The following is a 23,277-nucleotide window of genomic DNA, read 5'->3' as shown; positions in this document are numbered from 1 at the left end:
CTTGCATGTGCTCACACTGTTCGGTTACCTTGTGTGGAGGCTGCGGTCTGTGTCCAGCGCCGCCACAGCCAGAGAGAGCTGTTCCGCTGGCGGGGGGGCCTTCAGTGGGGGCTGGTGGGATTGTTGGGGGGTGGCGCTGGGGTGGCGAGGCTAATTACAGGGGAAAAGTTTTGAGGCAGGCCAGGTCCCCGCACAGCCGGCATCATGTTGCACAGACCCGGCCGTTCTTCGGCCATATCTACAGGTAAAGCCGGGGGCTTTACACTGTGTGTACCTAGCTCCACATCGGACGGAGGATCAGTGTGGGGGCACCGCGGCCGCGACTTTCTGGACATAGCCGCAGGATCGGAGAATCCAGCCCGAAATGTTTCTGTGCTGCATTCCCTGAATGGGCAGTGGAAGCAGATTCAAAAGGGGGTTGGAAATAACTGCAGGTCTATGAGGAAAGAGCAAGGGAGTGGGACTAATTGGATAGCCTTTTCAAAAGGTCAGCACAGGCACAATGGGCTGAATGGTCTCCTTCTATGCGAGAAGATTCTATAAAATTTAGCTCTTAACAGAACCTTGAGAGGGCTGTAATTTAGTAAATAACCACTGACAGCCAGCAGAGGGCAGTAGCAACCCATAAAACATGCAGGAACACAGGATGGTGCAAATCTGACAACAAACTTAAAATCGAAAGGGAACACGTGTATAGCTAGACTTGCAGGTTTAAAAAACACAGCAAAAAGCTCTCGTAAAAATTTCCATTGATTACTACTTGTCAAAGACTCATCACTACAAATAGGGCACAGAAAAAATCCGTGAATGTCATGTTGGTGGGCCACCCATCAAAAGACAGACATCTGCAGTAGTTCCCAATATTCTCAGGCCGGTTCAAAGCTCACAGGCAGGCATGGGCCAGCTGAAGTGAACTGCTGTTCAATGACCCTCTTACCAGTGGGAATAGTTTTCCCATATTTAATGTACCGCAACCTTCCATGACGTTGAACACCCCAATTAACAAACCTCCTCTTCACCTTCCACGCTCTGCAGGGGAGCTGCTTCGAACGGTCATTTTCACAGCAGTATTGTAATAACATGGTGACTGATCACTGCCCATACACAGCGACTAAGCAGCCACAGCTTGCTGGAGTAGAGAATTCCAAAGGTTCACAACTCTCCTGGAGTGAAGAAGTTCCTCTCTTCCATTCTAAATGGCCGACTCCCTTATCCTGAGATGATGGGCTCCTAATTCTAAACTCTCTAGGCAGGGAGAAAAAAAGTCTCTCATTCCCCACCTGGTCAAGCTCTCAAAGTATTTCATACATTGCACAAGGCCACCTCTCATTTTTTTCAACCCCAGAGGACATGCACTCGTCAACTCAATCTCTTCTCAAAGGACAATATTCTCATCCCAGGAAATAAACTTCATGAGTCTTTGATGTACCCTCTTAGGTATGGAAGCCAAAGTGAGCATTGTATTTCAGGTGTGGTCCCACAGTCCTATCACAGCAACATTTCTTTACTATTACAGTCCAACCCCCCCCGGTAATACTACTTGCCTTCCTATTATTCGCTGTATCTACAAGTTAAGTCTGTAATTCGTCAATGAGGATCCACGAGCAAATTGGTCAATAACTATAATTCATCTATTCAAATCGATTTTAAAATCATCGGCATACTCTGTAGAGGAGGGATGTGGACAAATGTTTTCAGTGGGATTAGGAACACACCACATGAAGAGATGATGGAACCTGATGGTGTTAATAATATTAATGTTGAACAGGTACCCAAGGAACTTAAGAGTTATGGACAAAACATCAGTGTGTGAGACACGAAGCACAGCAGCTATCTGAAGGAGCCAGCACACCATGACAGCTGTGCCCAGCTCTCCAGCCAATGGGTGAGACCCCATCATTCCCTCTGTGTCCTCCTCACATGTCCACCTAGCTCTGTACCATGCACAAATTTAGTTTTTCTTGGTCCCTCATCCATAGAATTTACAGTGCAGGAGGAGGCCATTCGGCCCATCGAGTCTACACCAGCCCTTGGAAAGAGCACCTCACCCAAGCCCACACCTCCAACCTATCCCCATAACCCATTAATCTCACCCAACACTAAGGGCAACTTTGGACACTAAGGGCAATTTAGCATGGCCAATCCACCTAACCTCCACATCTTTGGACTGTGGGAGGAAACCGGAGCACCCGGAGGAAGCCCACGCACACACGGGGAGAATGTGCAGACTCCGCACAGACAGTGACCCAAGTGAAGCAATTGTGCTAACCACAATGCTACCGTGCTGCCCTTCTGTGCTAATCAATATAGACAATATAGACTGCTAATAGCTGAAGCCCGAGAACTGATCCTTGTGGAAACCCACTGTGGGAAAACTCTGCCAGCCCAGAAGTAGCTCATTTATTCCTACTCCCTGTTCTCAGATTGTTATTCAATCTTCTATCCATGCTAATATATTCTCCCCAACCTCATGAACCCTAACCTTGTGAGATTGGCTCATCACCCATGAGGCACAGCGACGGGCTTATCCCCTATAGTCTAACCTGATTGGCTTATCTCACACCATGGACAGTGATTGGGTCATTTTCCATGCTGTGTGGTGATTGGCTCATTTCACATGCGGTACAGTGATTGGTTCATCACACATCGTGGACAGTGTTTGGGTCATTTTCCATGCTGTACAGTGATTGGTTCATCGCTCATGGTGTACAGTGATTGGTTTATTTCACATGATGTACAGTGTTCGGTTCATTGCCCATGGTGTACAGTGATTGGCCCATTTCACATGATGTATAGTGATTGGTTCGTCGCCTATGGTGTACAGTGATTGGCTCATTTCACATGATGTACAGTGATTGGTTCATCGCCTATGGTGTACAGTGATTAACTCATTTTTCATGGAGTTGAATAATCAAGAACAGGGGAGAGAACTACCTTAAAATAAGTTGGCTCCACTTTAAGATGCTATGAAAACAAGGGGAAAGCAGTACCTGAATCAGACAGTCTGTTTACTGTTACCACAACAAGCACATTAAAGAATTATATATGATGATTATACATTAGGTTTAAAGGTTCGTCCACTCATTTCCCAAGCTCCAAAAGCTATGATTCAAAAGGGCTACCCCCAACCCTTCACTGAATTACCCGATCTATACTCAAAAGTACTATTGATTGGGAGAGATGCTAAAGTTTGCTTATGCCAACATTCAAATGTTTTATTCCTCACATTTAATTTGGTGAGCTTTACTACTCTTGAATTAGCTATTTTATCATCATTTTTGCCGTCCACCAACTACGCTGCACAAACTCTCTCCTCCTTAAAACAAAACTGTTAAAAGGAGGAGCAGGCACTGGATATACGAAGGGGTTGAAGAGACAATTCCAGGCACCGAGGCCAGGGAGACTGAAGGAACTACAACTTATGATAAAGAGGATGTGGAGATTCCAGCGTTGGACTGGGGTGAGCACAGTAAGAAGCACAGTTACAACCTGGTGTTGTAAGACTTCTTATTTATGATGAAGCAAGGTAAGGGTAGAGAGAGGGGAAGGGCAGAGGAATTGAATGCTCAAGGAGGTGTGTTGGGCTGAAGGAGGGTCATTGCCCAGGTGGTGATTTGAACACAAGGACCTGTACAACAAGCTGCTAACGTCTCATGGCTGCTCCTGTTACAAAGTTCCGAGCAAGCTCTAATAATCGATTCATCTCTGTAAATCCACAGAATTGTGAAGCATTACCAACCATCAGCATCTGTATGTCACAAATAACTTCACAGCAGAAAATGCAAGAAATAGAAGAAAAGGAAACAAGAAAACTGAAGGAGGAACACAATTATTAGATCATGGGTTGGCCATGTGTGTTATTTTGCACCAGTGTCTCAATAGTTCAGTTCCTGCATATGAGGCTATGCTCAATGCCACAGACGTTTAATGACAACTAACCCTGGCAACACAGCCCCTCCTTACCTTGTGTCCCAACCAGTACCATTGGCATCTCTGTGGTACTCCGATAGTTAGCCATCCTGGTGTAGTAATAGTAGACCGCATTGAAGCTGTTCTCATCCTCCAGACTGAAGACAAAGATGACAGCGTCCACCCACATTGCGAACTGGAAGAAGATCAGTTTAATCAGTGAGGAACTGGCTGAAGCTGATGAACACAAACAACACCTTTTATTATATTCCATTCCCTTCACCATTTACCTGCTAACTGCCCCCCATCAAAGGCTTGATAGCAACCCACTCATGTCAGCCCTGTATTCAATAAGAATAAGATGAAGGCAACATAAAACACCATGGGTTCCCTGCAACAGTGAACATCAAGAACCAACAGGTGTGATGTCCTTATCTCTCTCTTTAAAATAATGACTTTTAGCTCATTAAATTCCTGTTGACAATTAAGCATGCAGTTGTTCAACCAGCTCTAATAGTGTAACTTGTAAAGTCGGGTGTAAGTTGCGGGTGACACACTGGGGGCTCTCGTTCGCTGAACTCTGTTTAATTACCTGTAGCCCATTTTTATACATGCTAATAAAAGTTTGTCTCTAGCTTTTTTCTCACTACGTAGTTAGGACAAGTAACCTCCTGTATGAGATCCATACACTTCACCATGAGTTCAGACATTTGACATGCAGTTCCAGCATTTTGTATTTAAAAAAAATCCCAAATGCAATGAAATGCCAGGTTCAGATTATAGTACATTAATTATAGTACCAATCAGGCTTCAGGTCACCCGTGATTACCAATCCTTTCACCTAAATCTCAAGAGGAGTTTAAAAAAACTACTGGATAGCTGTTGAAGGATTTGAGTCATTCACCCTGGTACCAAGCTCGATATCTGTATACACTACAATCTGTGGAGATGTAGATGACCTAAACTATGCCTGACCTCATCTCGAGGGCTCGCTCACACATGCACACACTGCCAGAGAAGTGCTCCTGTCACAGCGACTCATCTCACACTTGTTCTTTATCTTTACCCTGCTGGAGTGGATTGTTAGTGGTTTCACTCAAGCATCTAACACAGCTCATCCTGCACAATCTTCACAGTCTCAGTGTCGACCTGTCAAGCCGCCTCAAGATAAAGCCATTACTGCTCCTCTTATTTGAGCCTTTTTACAGATTTAAACTTGAATTTCTTAATTTGTTTTTCATCAAAAGGCATCTTCTCTGCGTGGGTGTCACCCCCACAACCCAAAGATATGCAGGGTAGGTGGATTGGCCACGCTAAATTAATTGGAAAAAAAAGAATTGGGCACTTTATTTTTTTTTTTGAAAAGGCATCGTCAAATTTCAGCCATTTTGGATTGTGGAGTGTTGCTCACATTGCCTCGAGAGGAGCCCGCACACAGAGAACACAACTGTGTTCTGAGGTTAACAATCTCAGGCTTTTGAGGAAAATAAACACTCATTCCCTTTGAAGCAGACAAGTAGATAGTTTAAATCACATCTGTGTCAACCCGTTGTAGTACTAAGCCCACTTCTCAGCACCTGGGTTGGGACAGCCCACAGCATACACACGAGCAGAAACGAAGTACAGTAGTAAACTTGTAACTTTAAACTGCAGTATTTATCAACCAAACCCTTGTGGTCATTGATGGAAAAGACAGACCTCTTTGCAGCAATTCCCAGCTCATACTTCAGCCTACTTCACAGGTTCAGAATCACAGAATTGTTATGGTGCAGGAGGAGGCCATTCAGCCCATCACGTCTGCACTGGCAACCTGAAAGAATATTGTGGCTTAATGCCACTTTCCTGCCTTTTCCGGTGACCCTTAGTGATTAAAATATTGTGTAGGGCTGAGGAAACATCACTTCCTAAAGAAACAAATTAATCCTCAGTGGGAGAATGAATCCAGTTACAAATTCCTGTAGTTCCTCTGGAATCCCCTGTCTCTTTACTTCCTCTTGAATTCTCCAAACAAAATCTGGCACTGAGCACATTTCCACTCTAGGTCAGCCCAGAGTAACAAGTGAAAAAAAATTAATTTGGCGGTACAGAACTTAAGTATTGCTGAAAAAAAAGGATGCTGTTGAAGTTTTTCATCTTACACTTACCAGGGCAATTCACAAGAATACCAATTGTAAAGGGAACTACAAAGCCATGTCCTTTGCATTATTGCACCTTTTAAAATTAAACAAAGCATGGGGTCCAGCCATTCCGTGGTTCATTCACCAGCGCAATGCCTTGACCAGAGTTGATCTGCTTGGTTTGAATTTAAACAAAAGCTTGGCAGCCAGCTATTCCATGGTGCATTTTCCATGGCAACGCCTTTACCAATCAGAGACCATTTGCCACCCAATCAACACTATCTTCTCATGCAGTGTAAATTGTTGTTCCCTTTACAATTTGGTATTCTTGTGAATTGCCCTGATGAGTGCAAGAGGAAAAGTTTCAAAAGTGTGTCCCTTTTTCAGCAATATTGAAGAGTAGTTACTGTTATAATGTAGGAAATACAGCAGCTAATTTGAACCCAGCAAGCTCCCACCATCAGAATGTGATAAAGACCAGATAATCCATATTGTGATGTTGATTGATATAAATATTGGCCAGGAAACCAGGGAGAACACCCCTGCTCTTCTTCAAAATAATGCAATGGACCTTTTGCATCCACCAGAGCAGAAGATGGGGCCTCGATTTAAACTCTAATCCAAACGATGGCGGCGGTCACAGTATGGCACTCCCTCAGTACTCCATTGGAATATTAGCCTTGATTTTTGTAGTCAAGCCCTGGAGTCGGACTTGAACCCAGAACCTTGTGACCGGGACGCAAGAGTTCTACCAGCTAGGCCATGCTGACATAAAAGCAGAGCCTCCTCTGTGACCTGCATTCTAGTGCTGGGAATGAGGTCAACATGTAAACTGATGGGTTAAGAAAGCTTCGTGCATCAGTCATTTCTGAGCTGTTACTGAACAAGATGACATGAGTGACAGAGCATGACAGCAGCACTGAACGACAAGTACCATCCTTAATTTTAATGGAGGGCCAGCAGGAAGCACCAGTGACTCGTGCCTGCCCATCATTTCCCTGTTACAGTTAGACCATCATGAGGAGTTAGCAAACACAAATGCAGCACTTTCTTTTTGGACTGTATGGGAACACGTGTGTGTGTGTGTGTGTGTGTGTGTGCGTCCACACACACAGATATAGAGAGAGACACAAAGAAACAGACACAGAGACAAAGAGAGAGAGACAGACAGGCACAGACAGAGAGAGGCAGAAAGAGGGAGTCAGAATGAGAGAGAGAGACAGACAGAGACAGAGAGAGACACACACACACAGAGAAAGAGACACAGACAAATAGAGAGAGAGACAGAGAGAGAGAGAAAGAGACACAGAGACAAGGTGAGAGAGGCAGACAGGCACAGAAAGAAAGAGGGAGACAGAATGAGGGAGAGAGGGAGGGAGAGAGGGAGAGAGAGAGAGATGGGGAGTGAGAGAGAGGGGGGGAGTGAGAGAGAAAGGGAGACAGAATGAGAGAAAGACAGAGTGACACACACACACACAGAAAGAGGCACAGAGACAAAGAGAGAGAGACTTACAGGCACAGACAGAGAGACGGAGAGAGGGACAGGCACAGATAGAGAGACAGAGACAGAAAGAGGGAGACAGAAGGTGAGAGAGAGAGACAGCGAGAGAGACAGAAAGAGGGAGACAGAAGGGAGAGGACAGGCAGACAGAGAGACAGAGAGTGAGGGACAAAGAGAGAGGGACAGAGAGTGTGAGTGACAGAGAGAGTGAGGACAGAGAGAGTGAGGGACAGAGAGAGTGAGGACAGAGAGAGTGAGGGACAGAGAGAGTGAGGGACAGAGAGAGTGAGGGACAGGGAGAGTGAGGGACAAAGAGAGTGAGGGACAAAGAAAGTGAGGGACAAAGAGAGTGAGGGACAAAGAGAGGAAGGACAGAGAGAGACAGAGATAAAGAGAGAGAGAGAGAGAGAAAGTCAGACAGAGAGAGAAAGACAGACATAGAGAGAAAGACAGACATAGAGAGAAAGACAGACATAGAGAGAAAGACAGACTAGAGAGAAAGACAGACATAGAGAGAAAGACAGACATAGAGAGAAGACAGACAGAGAGAGAGGGACAGACAGAGAGAGGACAGGACAGAGAGAGGACAGACAGAGAGAGGGACAGACAGAGAGAGAGGGACAGACAGAGAGAGAGGGACAGACAGAGAGAGGGACAGACAGAGAGAGGGACAGACAGAGAGAGGGACAGACAGAGAGGGGACAGACAGAGAGAGGGACAGACAGAGAGAGGGATAGACAGACAGAGAGGGATAGACAGACAGAGAGAGGGAGGGACAGAAGGAGAGTAGGACAGAGAGAGTGAGGGACAGAGAGAGTGAGGGACAGAGAGAGTGAGGAACAAAGTGGTGAGAGGCAGAGTGAGAGAGAGCGAGGAGAGAGCGAGGAGAGAAGGAGAGATGGGAGAGGCGATCGGGTAGGGGAGGGAGGAGATGGTAAGGGAGAAGGAACGAAGGATGGGTGGGAGGGGGAGAGAGAGGGAGGGAGGGTGAGAGTGTGACGTAGGTAGTGTAGTGAGAGAGGACGAAGCAGGATGCCAGAGCGAGCGAGGCACAGGGGGAGCCAGAGCGAGCGAGGCAGGGCGCCGAGCGAGTGAGGCAGGATGCCAGAGTGAGCGAGCGAGGCAGGGCGCCAGAGTGAGCGAGCGAGAGTGAGCGAGCGAGGCAGGGCGCCAGAGCGCGAGCGAGGCAGGGCCCAGAGTGAGCGAGCGAGGCAGGGCGCCAGAGCGAGCGAGCGAGGCAGGGCGCTAGAGAGAGTGAGCGAGGCAGGGCGCCAGACGACGAGCGAGCAGGATACCAGAGCGAGCGAGCGAGGCACGATACCAGAGCGAGCCAGGGCGCCAGAGCGAACGAGGCAGGATGCCAGAGCGATAGAGCGAGCCAGGGCGCCAGAGCAAGCAAGCGAGGCAGGGCGCCAGAGCATGCGAGCGAAGCACGGCACCAGAGAGAATGAGGCAGAGCACCAGAGCGAGCGAGTGGGGTGCCAGAGCGAGCGAGCGAGGCAGGACGCCAGAGGGAGCGGAGCGAGGCAGCATGCAATAGCAAGCGATCGGGACAGAGCGGTATAACGAGTGATTGAGACAGGGCGCAAAACAAGCGAGCGGGTCAGGGCGCAATAATGAGTGAGCAAGACATAGGGACTGAGTGAGACAGGACACAACAGCGAGTAAGCAAGACAGGGTGCCAGAATAAGCGAGCAAGACAGGGCACGAGAGCGAGTGAGGCAGGGCACAACAGGGAGCGAGCAAAATAGGACACAATAGAGAGCTAGCGAGACACAGTGCAACAGCGAGTGAGAAAAACAGGGAGCCAGAGCGAGCGAGACAGAGCGCAATAGCGAGCGATCGAGACAGAGCGAAATAGCGAGCGATCGAGACAGAGCGCAATAGCGAACGATCGAGACAGAGCGCAATAACAAGCGAGTCAGGGCGCAATAGCGAACAAGCCACACAGTGCGCAATAGCGAGCGACCGAGACAGGGTGCAATAGCGAGCAAGCGAGACAGGACGTGAGAGCTAGCAAGCGAGTGAGGCAGGGCGCCAGAGCAACGAATGAGGCAGGGTGCCGGAGTGAGCAAACGAAGCAGGGCGCCGGAGTGAGCAAACGAGGCAGGGCGCCAGAGCGACGAACGAGGCAGGGTGCCAGAGCGAGCAAACGAGGCAGGGTGCCAGAGCGAGCGAGCGAGGCAGCGCGCCAGAGCGACAAACGAGGCAGGGCGCCAGAGCGAGCAAACGAGGCAGGGTGCCAGAGCGAGCAAACGAGGCAGGGTGCCAGAGCAAGCGATGCGAGGCAGGGTGCCAGAGCAAGCGATGCGAGGCAGGGCTCAAGAGTGAGCGAGGCAGGGCGCGAGAGCGAGTGAGGCAAGGCAGGGTGCAAGAACGAGCAAATGGGGGCAGGGCACAAGAACGAGCGAGGCAGTTCAGGGGGCAAGAGCGGGTGAGGTGGGTTGCAAACGGACGAGATGGGCTGAGAGAGCGGGCGTAGCGTTGCGGGGTACCAGAGTGAGTGAGGCGGAGCGTGAGAGCTGGCGAGGTAGGGTTCGAGAACGAGCAAGGCAGGTTGTGAGTGAGTGCAAGCGAGAGGCAGGGGAGGGAAAGCGAGAGGCAGAGTGAGGGCGAGCAGGATGCAGAACGAGGGTGAGCGGGAGGCAGAGCGAGGGCGAGCAGGCGGCTGGGCAAGCGGGCGGCTGGGCGAGTGGGAGGCTGGGCGAGTGGGAGGGAGGGCTAGGGCGAGGGTGAGTGGGCAGCAGAAAGGGAGGAGAGAGCATGCGAGAGAGAGCTTCTGTGCAAGAGAAAGAGCGTGTGTACGAGAGAGGGAGCGTGCATGCGAGACAGGGAACATGCATTCAAGACAGGGAGCGTGCATACAAGACAGGGAGCGTGCATACAAGACAGGGAATGTACATGCGAGACAGGGAGCGTGCATACAAGACAGGGAGCGTGCATACAAGACAGGGAATGTGCATGCGAGGCAGGGAGTGTGCGTGCCAGAGAGAGATCAAGCGTGTGGTAGAGCAAATGTGTGAGAGGGAGCATGCGTGCGAGAGAGAGCGTGCGAGAGAGATGGAGTGTGAGAGAGAAAGAGAGAAATGAGAGAAAGAAAAAAAGTGTGTGCGAGAAAGAGGGAGAGAGAGAGATAGTGGTCGTAAAATAGATTACCCAAATGTCACAGTATGATTTCCAGAGACTGGCAATGGTGCAGAGCTGAGGGAAGAGTCCCAGTTTCTCCGCGTAATGATTAATAAATTCAATCAGAAAATGTGGAGAAGTCTCTTTACCCAGAGATAGGGAATGTGAACTTGCCAGCACAGGGAGGGGTTGAGGTACATTTAAAGGGAAACTGCATATGAACTGGATATTCCTTCCTGAGCTGTAAATTTAATGTAGACTTCTTGGCTAGGAAATTAAAATGAAAAAATTGTCAGTAGAAACACAATTAATATTTTTACAATGCTTTTTTGTGTAAATAAGCTAAATTCCTAATAGTAGGATATAGCACAGCATAATACAGCACGAGACGTGTGCACCAGACGGATTAACTCATCCGTACTGGCACTCACTGATTAACCAGTCTTGAGCCAAAAACAGAAGGTGGCAAAGGATTGGAGGGATAATCTGTCACTGTTTCATTTTCTGAAGACAAGCTAATATTAGCAAGACTTGCCTTCAAAATACAGAATCAAGAATAATCAAAGGTTAGGGTGCCATTTGTAAATATTAATTACCTGAGGAATTTTATTTTGCAAATTGACTCCAGAATAAATTCAGCAACTTCAATGTGTTCACCTGCATGTTATCAGATTGCATGGTGGCAGTGACTGAAATCCAGATACTTGGAATTTACTCTGTATCCCCTCCCATTCCCACCTATGCCGACACTGATTTTTCCTGGACATAGTTCCAGGTAACTGATAGTGCTGGAACTCTGCCAACTGACGATTCTTAATATGTAAAATCGGGCAGGAAGGCACTTCAACTTTTTTTTATTCATGTATGGGATGTGGGTTTTGCTGGCTAGGCCAATATTTATTCCCCATCCCCAATTGCCCTGGAGAAGGTGGTACCGAGTTTCCTTCTTCAACCGCTGCAGCCCATGTGGTGTACGTACACCCACTGTGCTGCTAGGGTTGGAGTCCCAGCGATAGTGAACAAATTGCAATATATTTCCAACCAAAGAGAAAATGCTGGAAATGCTCAGCAGGTCTGGCAGCATTTGCAGGGAGAGAAAAGAGCTAACGTTTTGAGTCCAGATGACCCTTTGTCAAAGATATATTTCCAAGTCAGGATGGCGAGTAGCTTGGAGGGAAATTTCCAGCAGGTGCTGTTTCATGTGTCTGCGTCCCTTGTCCTTCAGGGTGGTAGTGGTCGTGGATTTGGAAGGTGCTGCCTAAGGAACCTTGGTGACTTCCTGCAGTGCATCTTGTAGATGGTACGCACAGTGCCGCTGTGCATCGGTGGTGGAGGGACTGAATGTTCATACGGGAAGCCAATCAAGCGGGATATTTTGTTCTGGATGGTGTCAAGTTTCTGCAGTGTTGTTGGGGCTGCACTAATTCAGGCAAGTGGAGAGTATTCTATCACACTCCTGACTTGTGCCTTGTAAATGGTGGACTGGCTTTGGGGAGGCAGCTGGTGAGTTACTTGCCGTAGGATTCCTAACTTCTGACCTGCTCTGATAGACACGGTATTCATATGGATAGTCCAGTTCAGTTTCTGGTCAATGGTCACCCTCAGGATGTTGATAGTGGGGGATTCAGTGATGGTAATGCCACTGTATGTCAAGGGGCGTTGGTTAGATTCTCTCTTGTTGAAGATGGTCATTGTCGGGCATGAATGTTAGTTGTCACTTGTCAGCCGAAGCCTGAATATTGTCCAGGTCTTGCTGCATTTGGACATGGACTGTTTCATTATCTGAGGAGTCGCGAATGGTGCTGAACATTATGCAGCCATCAGCGAACATCCCCATTTCTTTTTTTTTCTAAATTTTTTTCTTTTCTATAAATTTAGAGTACCCAATTCATTTTTCCAATTAAGGGGCAATTTAGCATGGCCAATCCACCTAGCCTGCACATCTTTGGGTTATGGGGCAAAACCCACGCAAACATGGGGAGAATGTGCAAACTCCACACAGTGACCCGGGGCCGGGATCAAACCAGGGTCCTCAGCGACATAGGCAGCAGTGCTAACAACTGTGCCACCATGTCGCCCAGCATTTCCCTGTGGAACAGCGAGGCATGGAAAACCCTGCTGATTCCTCCCCAGTCAAGGGGCAATACAGCACTCTACTGGAAGTTTGCTACAGACTGCCACGGGAATGGGACTAACTAATCCTCCTTTTTCAAACTTCATCACACATTTCTGTGTAGTTTGCAAAACATATGGCAATCCCAAGGTTTCAACATCTTAGGAATGTACTAAGCAATACAAGTGATGCCCAGTGCAATCCCTGATAGTCATTGAAGATGATCAGCCGAGCCCTGTATCTAGGCCTGGATAGCAAAAATGGTTGGCTGGACCAGGTGTCAGATGCGTTCAGAAACTATTACTGTGGGCAGCACGGTAGCACAGTGGTTAGCACTGTTACTTCACAGCTCCAGGGTCCCAGGTTCGATTCCCGGCTTGGGTCACTGTCTGTGCGAGTCTGCACGTTCTTCTCGTGGGTTTCCTCCGGGTGCTCTGGTTTCCTCCCACAGTCCAAAGATGTGTAGGTTAGGTGGCTTCGCCGTGCTAAATTGCCCCTTAGTGTCTAAAATGGTTAGCTGGGGTTATTGGGATAGGGTTGAGGTGTGCGCTTCCGAGGGCTGGTGCAGACTTGATGGGCCGAATGGCCTCCTTCTGCCTTGTACATTCTATGAAACTACTAAATCTCATTTAAAACAATTGGGATGTTGTGGTTATTGCAGGATGCACAGAAATAATTCATGTGCTACCATGGACATTTTGACATAAAAACCGGCACCGCACTTGGACCAATTCCACTACCATTGTGGGGCTAGCACCGGTGCCGCGTGGAACACAATCGATTCCAATGAAAAGTGGTGCGGGAAATTTAGAAATTCATAATTTCTATTAAGTTTCCCCCTCCACCCACTCCCTCTCCATGTTTTCACAAGATGCACCATCTTGACCTGTGAGCCATGACAGGACGGTGGGTTTCCAATCACAGGCCATCCACGCTTCACTGGTCCCATTATCTAAAGTTTATGCCTTTCAGCAAGAATTTCCAGTAGGTCACCTGGAGCTGATTTGACTGCTGGATGGGTTACTGAGTCACCAAAGCAAATTGTTAGGCCTGCTAAAGGCAGGGGGATCAAATCATAACCCCAATTATACAAACACCGGATATAAATGAAACACTAGGCTGACCAGAGAGCATCAAATGGAATGGTGTTTTAGTGTTTTTATTATTATTTACTTATTGACTTACTTCCTTACTTTATTTTACTTTACCCAAAAGCAGAAGGACCCAAATTCCCAAAGCAAGATTACATTTTGAAAACTGTATTCATAACAAACTCAAAAATAGATTCAATTTTGATCGCAATTTAATCCTTGTACAAACCAACTTAATCTCCCAGAATGGAAAAGTTCCACGTGGCCCATTTTCACATTGCATAATAAAGAACTTTTGTCCTCTATTGGAAAACAAATGATCTCAGCAGCATTGTCAAACATTATGTAGTAATACAGCTTACTGTGCAAGTAATCCGCAGATACAGATTGTTTCATTTTAGCCTGTTTGAATGGCAGAGCCACATTGCCTGCTGCAGTACCTACCTGTGCCTCTGGAGGCCCCCCTTCATCTCTGATCAGCAGTAGGTAACTCTGGCCATCCACCACAATCTCTTTCTTAAAGCGTCCACCTGTCACAGAAACAGGTTATTGTGAAAGGCAAAACACGGTCAACAGCACATACATCGCAACCACACACAGCAAGATACCAACTACAGGGCATGTACACACTACACTAGCAAAGGATGGATTACCGGTAACACAGTGACAGATGGTTGATAATGGCTGGGAAGGGACAGACAAGTTGTGATATGATGGATGGTTCATTGTCTATTCTACTGGCAAATTATAAAAAGAGCTATCACATATGTATATATACACATATGTTAAAGACCCCATTGTGCACAATGTGGATCAAGATTTCCTGATGTGGGGCCCCCAAAGGTAGTTCTACATTTTGATACAAAGTTGGTTGGATCAATGGCTTTCAGCCGGTACTTAGAACTCAGAAAGTGTTCAATTTACCTGATTTTCACTGTTCCTTGCACCATTATATGACTACTTCTAGGCCTTATTTCAGAAGCACTACTCTGCAACCACTTTAAGCATGAGAGAAGCGAGTTTCTGCTCAAGAGAAAAGCTTGCCATTTGTTGGACTTACGTCAGTCAGAGGCAAAGCATCAGTGATCCTCACACTGCATAACACAATACCTCGAGATTTCCTGAGTCAACCACCCACACAGTCTTCTTGTGTCAACGAGACGTGACTCTCATTCTGCCTGTCAATGCATCGATTTGAGAACATCTCAAGGGCACAGGAAAAATGTACGGCACCCCAGGAAGACTGGGTCTGTGACCTTGTACAAAATATTTAACGTGGGTTAGTACCTTTTACCTGAGCTTTGTCCTCACAGTGATACTTTTACAAGCTGGAAAGAAAATAAAAAAGGACATCCTTGAACATCCTTCTAAGTGCATCCCATTCAAACAGGGACTGTTTAGCACACTGGGCTAAATCGCTGGCTTTGAAAGCAGACCAAGGCAAGCCAGCAGCATGGTTCGATTCCCGTAACAGCCTCGCCGAACAGGCGCCGGAATGTGGCAACTAGGGGCTTTTCACAGTAACTTCACTGAAGCCTACTCGTGACAATAAGCGATTTTCATTTCATTCTCCTGAATTCTTCCACGTACCAATATCTGAAACAGCATTCATTCTGTCCTCAACTCTCATGGTGAATTGGTACCAGTGAACAAGTGGGCAGGGAAAATATTATGTCAAACTGGTAAAGGTTGCCCACACTGGCATTTAGGACAGTGTCATCGGAATTATATAACAGAGAGAGTTGGACCGTAACATTTGGTTCAGTACAAGTTGAAGTAACGATGAAGAGGCAAAGTTAGCCAGTTTGACTGACAGACAGGTTTCATGAGCTTACCAGAACGCTTCTTTTTTAAAAAAGGGAAAAGTGTGCTATATGCAGCGAATGAGCAAAATAAAAGTGACAGTGTGACAATTTTAAGAGTGACAAATTCGGAGCAAAACTGCTGCTCCCAATAGCAGGACGCAAGTTAACACGTGTGCAAGCCTCAACGATTGGTATTCCTGTTCAGACAAGACGAGCATTCCTGTACAATTCAGGCAGGGTTCCATCACCTTTTAGATGGAGGAATGAACCGCCACTCACCCATGACTGAAAACATTTTTATTCAGTTCTTTTAATTCTGCTTCTACAAGTACAAGAACCACTGAGGCCAGCACTATGGAAGCAGGGGCATCTATCAAAGGCCACCTGCATTCAGCGAGGATGTTCCACTCAGCCCCAATCCTGAACTGATTGACCAAAACAAACTAATTTGGGGTGAATTATGCTTTGCATCTCCCTTTGCAGGATTGACTCCACCCAAACTTGCACCAAGAGCCGTTCATCCATCACCGCCGTGTTTGAAAATTACACTGGCTTATTTTAAAGTTTTCATTCTTTTGGTCAAATTTTGCCACGGCCCAGATTTCTTCGGCTGACCTTGGTGCAAAGCTCCTGAATTCTCTCTTTAAACCTCTCTGCCTCCCTTTCCTCTTCTAATTCACTCCTTAAAACCTGCCTCTTTTACCAAGATCACCAGTCCGAATATCTGCTTATGTCGCTCTATGTCTACTTTTGACCGATACCGCTCCTTGGGATGCTTTACTTCATTAAAGGTGCTATATAAATACAAATTTTATAAATAGCTTACTTTCTGGACAGAAAGTTAACACAAAGCTCTCATTGTCCAGTTAAAGTTAAATCCCAAATATAAACAAAAAATGCTGGGAACACTCAGGTCAGGTTGAAAAGCCTGTGGAGAGAGGAGCAGAGTTACTGTTTCACGTTGATGGTGAAGGCTATTCATACCAATACCTGCTGAGTATTTCCAGCACTGTCTGTTTATCTTTGAGAGTTAAAGCATTTTGCTTCAATCAGTGAGGTTAAATTGTAGACTCAGTGATGCAGCAAATTCTGCTACGTTGTGCGACCTGGCATCTTTAATTATTTTTGCAAGTGACAATGAGAAAGAGGTATGCCACATTTGCTGTAATGGAGGACCCAAGATTCTCTAACAGAGGTCGATGATGCTGGACTGCAGCTCTGGTAACTCATTTAAATTAAACACAATATTACACCCTTGCAACAGAGGAAAGGAGAATTACAGAACAGTGTTGTGTTATGCTGCTTCGGATAACACAGGTTGCTACTTGATGCAGTCTTAACTAAAGGATGCTCCAGACTCTGAAATGAATTCAACGTGTTTATTGAACTATTAACACAGTTCTCAAATGAGTTCAACTCTCTGCTAATCTAACTGTAGTAACTCAGTCTAACTGTACCAGCTTGCTCTAAGCCACATGCTGGGGTGTGATGCTGCTGATCAACCCTATCTAACTCTCTAGATGTCTGTCTGTGGAAAGAGGCAGGGTGTGAGTGCCTCTTCCCTTTTATAATGTTTATGTCATGCCCCCTTGTGGTGATGCCACCTCTGAGTGTCCTGACTGTCCATTCGTTGTGTCCTATTCTGAGTGTTCATTGATTGCATGTTTGCATATCATGACAAACAGCACAAATGAATCTGTTGCATACGTGCCAGAAATAAGGCCAATGCCCCGGGAGGGGGTGCTGATGTAGATTGTGCTCTATGCCATATGTTTGCAGCCTGCATGCAGGAACTGTGAGTCAGTAAGACCAGTCTGCCAGAGTGAAATTATTGCTGAACACAGATCACATGCAAACTGAGGGTAAGAGAAGAGAAATTGAGCTGTTGGCCATTGTCCTCTTTAAATATTAGTTTTTTTTTTAAAGCTTTATATGCGGTGCAACAGGATTTTTTTCAATTAAAAGTATGATCCTTGAAAGTTGCAGCCGTCTTTGCAAAGGTTAACTGTTCATCAAGTCTCCGTGGGTTGGCTGCCGATCACGATCCAGCAGCCACCCCCACAAAAAGCATACACAAGGACATCTGCTGAATCCTGGATCGATCTCGGGTACGCTGCACTCCACAGTAAATTGCTCACACACGATGAATGATGGCTTGGGTTAAGCGCCCGGGAGCTGCCAGCACTTTTGTAATAGTGCACCATAGCAAAAGCTCTGGCAGAGTGGGAGAAAAATATGGGGGACAAATACTTATTAATAAAAATTGAGGTGATGCATCTACAGTCTTAGCTCTAAGCGGGTCCGGCAGCACTCCCCTTTAATCCTACAGATGTTGTTGTTAGTCTCTCTACATAATATGGAATTATATAAGAGAAATTGTGAATGTTCTCCTTGGAGGTGAGTATTTAATAAAGACATTGATAGACTAGATCGAGATAACACTGTTTTCACTGGCAGGAGTTCGTAGCCAAATAACAGAATTTTAAGATAATTGGCAAAAGAATCAAGCAGGAGATGAGTTTTTTTTAAAGCAGCATGTTATGATCTAAATGCATTGCCTCCATCTGTGCTGTCATGATACTTTATACACACTGCATTTATACTGATCTACACAGGGATCCTGTCATGATGCTGCTATCACTGGTAATAGCGTACATCAGGAAAGAAGATGTTTCAGCATCCCTTACCTCCGAAGCACCATCATTTTCTGTAAGCAGAGTATGTTTCTAAAGCCAAAATACAGTGATAGCATCTGAAAAAGCAGGTGAAGTATCCTGGCCTTTTCTGTGCTAACACGATAGGCTGCTGATCTTCCCTATGTATGCTGGTTCCCAGTCTAGCAGCACCTCCTTGTTTTCAAATACCTCCTCTCTGTAACCTCCTCCAGCCCGAGTGTGCTTCCTGGTTTACTTCTGCCCGCCATTGGTGTCCCTGCTTTAAGCTGCCAGGTCTCTGAAGCTCTGCAATTCCCTCTCCAAATCTCTAGGCAGGGTTTTCTGGTCTCGCAAATTTCCACCCGCGGCCAACAGAACTTTTGCTGGTTAGTCAAATTTTCCGTCATGCCACGATGATTTCTGTGGTGGGTGGGTCTGGAAGATCCTACTCAAAGTCTGTCTCTCTCTTCCTCAGCTTAATAAGAAGTCTTACAACACCAGGTTAAAGTCCAACAGGTTTGTTTCAAACACGAGCTTTCGGAGCACAGCTCCTTCCTCAGGTGAATGGAGTGGTATGTTCCAGAAACATTTATATAGACAAAGTATATTCCAAGCATTGTCTGGCATCTCTGACTTTGTCTATATAAATGTTTCTGGAACATACCTCTCCATTCACCTGAGGAAGGAGTTGTGCTCCGAAAGCTCTTGTTTGAAACAAACCTGTTGGACTTTAACCTGGTGTTGTAAGACTTCTTACTGTGTTCACCCCAGTCCAACGCTGGCATCTCCACATCATTCCTCGGCTTAAAACCTACCTGTTTTATCGAGCATTTGGTCACCTGGCGTAATGTTTATTTACGTGGCTTCATGTCAAATTTTAACTGATAATGCTCCCGTGAAGCATCTTGAGATTTAGTTACAATGCTCATGGTGTTATATAAATAGAAGTTGTTATTAGTGACTCTATAGGTCCTACAAAAACACTGGAGCTAACAAAATAGCTTAAAACAGTGCAGCCGTTTTAAATATATATTCTGCTCAGTTAGAGGCCGCACTTGTACCAATCCAAACTATATATCAAGTTGATTTCATATAGATCAAAAAACGGATGTGGAATCTTCAGAGTGAGGAACAGTGGTTTCATCTCCCTCCCTTTTAAAGAATTATCCATTAAGAGACAGGCACTGTTGCAATGAAGAGTTGAGTTTAGAATGTGTACAATACCTTAAACTAGGAGAGTTTCAAAAAAACGCTGCTAGCTTCCCACTTTATACTAAAACTTAGATACAGGGAATAAATTAATCAACTCGAGCAATTATTTTTTCAACGGAGAGGAAGAATTTGTCATGTGGTGTTACACAAGGTGTCAGCCGGGGAAAGCAAGTGGACTACGGGCAAGGGTTCAACTGGATCACACAGGAGAACACACCACTGTCTGGAGTAAGGCACAAAGATTCAACACTGTTTAATAGCTTTAGGATTGATGACAAGAATTTTATGCTACCGTTACCTTTTACTTTTAAGTATCTATCGCCCTTAATTTTATGGATGTAAAACAATTAGTATTGTTGATTTTTTTTTAAACACCTGTTTTCATTTTGTTTCCAAAGCTTCATTCTCAGAGGTAACCAGGGAATAAATGCCATGAATCTGTTGGCATAGCAACATTTGAACAAGATGCTTTGAGTAGGTTACACAATGCTCAGCTCCAACAATCCCGTTGTGTGGTGCTATGTTTTGTTGCAACATGATTCATCATCAAGGTCTTTAGAGTTGCAAGTCACGTAGATCCCTCCATGACTCGCCCTTCTTTATCTACAATCTCTGTCAGCACTGCAACCTTCTGATACGTCTGCATTCCACCGACTGGCCTCTTGTGCTTTCCCAAGTCTCACTGCCCCATTGCTGCTGGCTAAGCTTTCAGCTACCTTAACCTTAGTCTCCAGGATTCCCTCTCTAAACCATTTTGACTCTCCTTCCTCCCTGAAGACACTTCTTAAAATCTTCCTCTTTGACCAAGCCTGTGTCTCATTGCGTGGCTTGGTCACAAATTGTCTTCAATTACCTGCCCGTGAAGTGCCTTGGGGTGGTTGGAGCACTTTATAAATGAGTTGCTGTTGTTAGACTCTGATACTGCTGGTCTTTATCACTGACCTGCTGTCAACAGATGGAGAATTTTGCTTCTATTTTGTGTCACATCCCCTCTGGGAAACAGTGACCCAGAAAGAATGTTTCTACTTCAGAAAATAGAAATTGGAGATGGCTCTTTGGCCCTTTAAGTCTATTCCGTCATGACTGACCATCTACCTCAAATACAGCTTCCTCAGATATCACTATATCCCGCAATTCCCCTTGTACTCAAAGCCATCAACCTCGATCTTGAACATATTCAATCGCTGAGCATTGACAGATCTCTGGGGTAGAAAATGCTAAAGATTCACAGTCTCTTGAGAGAAGGAACTTCTCCTTATCTCAGTCCTAAATACCAAATAAAAAAGCAGGAGAAACAGAGGAGAATTGAACTGTTTTCAGGAAGTCTTTATTGCCCCACTGTCTCTTGATATTTCCACTGACCACCAAGGTCCAAAGTCACGTAAGACATCATCAAAGAAGGTGTCCTGCGAAAGGCTATCTGTTCGTTCTAAAAGACCTCCATGCAACTTGTCTGGGCATTTCCAAAATGAAAAAAAAACAAATTACTGCAGATGCTGGAATCTGAAAACAGAAGAGAAAATGCTGGAAAATCTCAGCAGGTCTGGCAGCATCTGTCGGGCGAGAAAAGAACTAACGTTTTGAGATTTTCCACCATATTTATTCTCTTTTGGTTTCACATAAGACATAGCGGATGGGGGAAGGGGGGGGGTGGAATACAACAGGCCTCAGGTATCCTAGGACTGACTAATTGACTTTTAAGGCCACAAAGGATGACTGGCCATGTGCTGAGGTGCCAGAGTCCCTATCGTGGCTTTAATCGGTTCCTTCAGGAGCAGTGGGGAGGGCACTGTGCATGGAGCGGATTTTTGGGGCGATTCTCCGGCTTCTTTGTGCTCTCGTTCAAGCGTAACAAGGCCGGTGAATAGTGGGAGGCTAGGAATCAGACTGGTAAACCTTTGCTTCACTCCCTCTGGAGCACGAACATTCTTCCTCAGATAAGGAGACCAAAGCTGACACATTATTCCAGGTGTGGCCTCACTATGGCCCTGTATAATTGCAACAAAACATCCCTGCTCCTGTATTCAAATCCTTTTGCTATAAAAGCCAACATACCATTAGCCTTCTTTACTTCCTGCTGCACCTGCATATTTACCTTCAGCTGGTGTACAAGGGCACCCAGGTCTCAATGCACATTTCACTCTCTCAATCGATAGCCATCCAGAAATACTCTGCCTTCCTGTTTTTGCTACCAAAGTGATTAACCACTTATTTATCCACATTATATTGCATCTGCCATGCATTTGCCCACTCACTCAACTTGTCCAAATCACAGTGAAGCATCTCTGCGTCCTCCTCACAGCTCACCCTGCATTCAGCTTTGCATCATATGCAATTTTGGAGATGTTACATTTAGTTCCCTCATCTAAATCATTAATATATATATATTGTGAATAGCTGGGGTCCTAACATTGATCCCAGTGGTACCTCACTAGTCACTCTCTGCCATTTGGAAAAAGACCCATTTATTTCAACTCTGCCAACCAAATTTCCATCCATCTCAATACACTACCCCCAATCCCATGTGCTTTAATTCTACACGCCAATCTTTTATGTGGGACTTTGTCGGGAGCCTTCTGAAAGTCCAAATAAACCACATCTACTGGCTTCCCCTCATTAACTCTACTAATTACATCCTCGAAGAATTCCAGTGGATTTGTCAAGCATGATATTCCTTTCATAAATCCATGCTGACTCTGTCCAATCCTGCCACTGTTTTCCAAGTGCTCTGCTATAAAATCTTTGATAATGGATTCTAAACTTTTTTTGACTACCGATGTCAGGCTGACTGGTCCATAAATTCCTGTTTTCTCTCTTTCTCCCTTTTTTAAAAGTGGGGTTACATTAGCTACCCTCCAATCTGTAGGAACTGTTCCAGAGTCTATGGAATCTTGGAAGATCACCATCATTGCATCCACTATTTCTAGGGCCACTTCCTTAAGTACTCGGGATGTAGATTATCAGGCTGAGGGAATTTTTCGGACTTCAATCCCATCAAGTTCCCCAACATAATTTCCGTACTAATACAGATTTCCTTCAGTTCCTCCCTCTCACTAAACTGTGTTCCCCAAATTCTCTGGTACATTATTTGTGTCCTCCTTTCTTTGTTCCCCATTATAAATTCAACTGTTTCTGACAATAAGGGACCTCCATTTGTGTTCACCAATCTTTTCCTCTTCACATACTTACAGAAGCTTTTACAGTCAGTTTTTATGTTCCCCGCAAGCTTACTCTTGTACTCTCTTTCCCCCTCTTAATCAATCCCTTTGTCCTCCTGGCTGAATTCTAAACTACTCTCAAACCTCAGGTCTGCTGTTTTTTCTGGCCAATTTGTATGCCTCTAGTTGGATCTAATACTACCGCTAATTTCCCTTGTAAGCCATGGTTTGGCCACCTTTCTTCATTTGTGTTTGCACCAGACAGGAAATGAACAACTGTAGTTCACCCATGCGCTCCTTGAATGTTGCCATTGCCGATCAACTGTCATCCCTTTAAATAATGTTCCCAATCCATCACAGCCACTCATACCCCGTATGAGATTGAGAACTCCAGTCTCAGAATCAACTACATCACTCTCCATCCTGATGAGTACAAAGGAATTGTTTCTACAGATAAGATAGGTGGTAACCAGGGAATATAGATTAAGATAATTAAGCAACAATCTGGGGAAATTACTTTTTTTTTAAACACAGCAAACTGGTGTGATTTAGACCGTGCTGCCTGAAAGGGTGGTGGAAGCAGATTCAATT

General features: G+C 45.7%; 1 protein-coding gene across 7 annotated transcripts in view; it reads right to left on the bottom strand.

Moving 5' to 3' along the window:
- The window catches only part of agap1 (ArfGAP with GTPase domain, ankyrin repeat and PH domain 1), a 959,457-nt gene that overhangs the window by 449,090 nt on the left and 487,090 nt on the right, over positions 1–23,277 (bottom strand). For all 7 annotated transcript variants that reach the window (XM_038787582.1, XM_038787583.1, XM_038787584.1 and 4 more), the window contains 2 exons: positions 14,302–14,387; positions 3,964–4,105 (listed from right to left, as the gene is read on the bottom strand). In XM_038787582.1, the coding sequence (XP_038643510.1) occupies positions 3,964–4,105; positions 14,302–14,387 (228 nt within the window). The remainder of the gene's footprint in view (positions 1–3,963; positions 4,106–14,301; positions 14,388–23,277) is intronic.

This window comes from Scyliorhinus canicula, chromosome 2 (assembly GCF_902713615.1).
Source record: "Scyliorhinus canicula chromosome 2, sScyCan1.1, whole genome shotgun sequence".
Classification (NCBI taxonomy): Eukaryota; Metazoa; Chordata; class Chondrichthyes; order Carcharhiniformes; family Scyliorhinidae; genus Scyliorhinus; species Scyliorhinus canicula.
The sequence above is the reverse complement of the archived record's forward strand: the minus strand, read 5'-3'. Positions and strand labels throughout refer to the sequence as shown.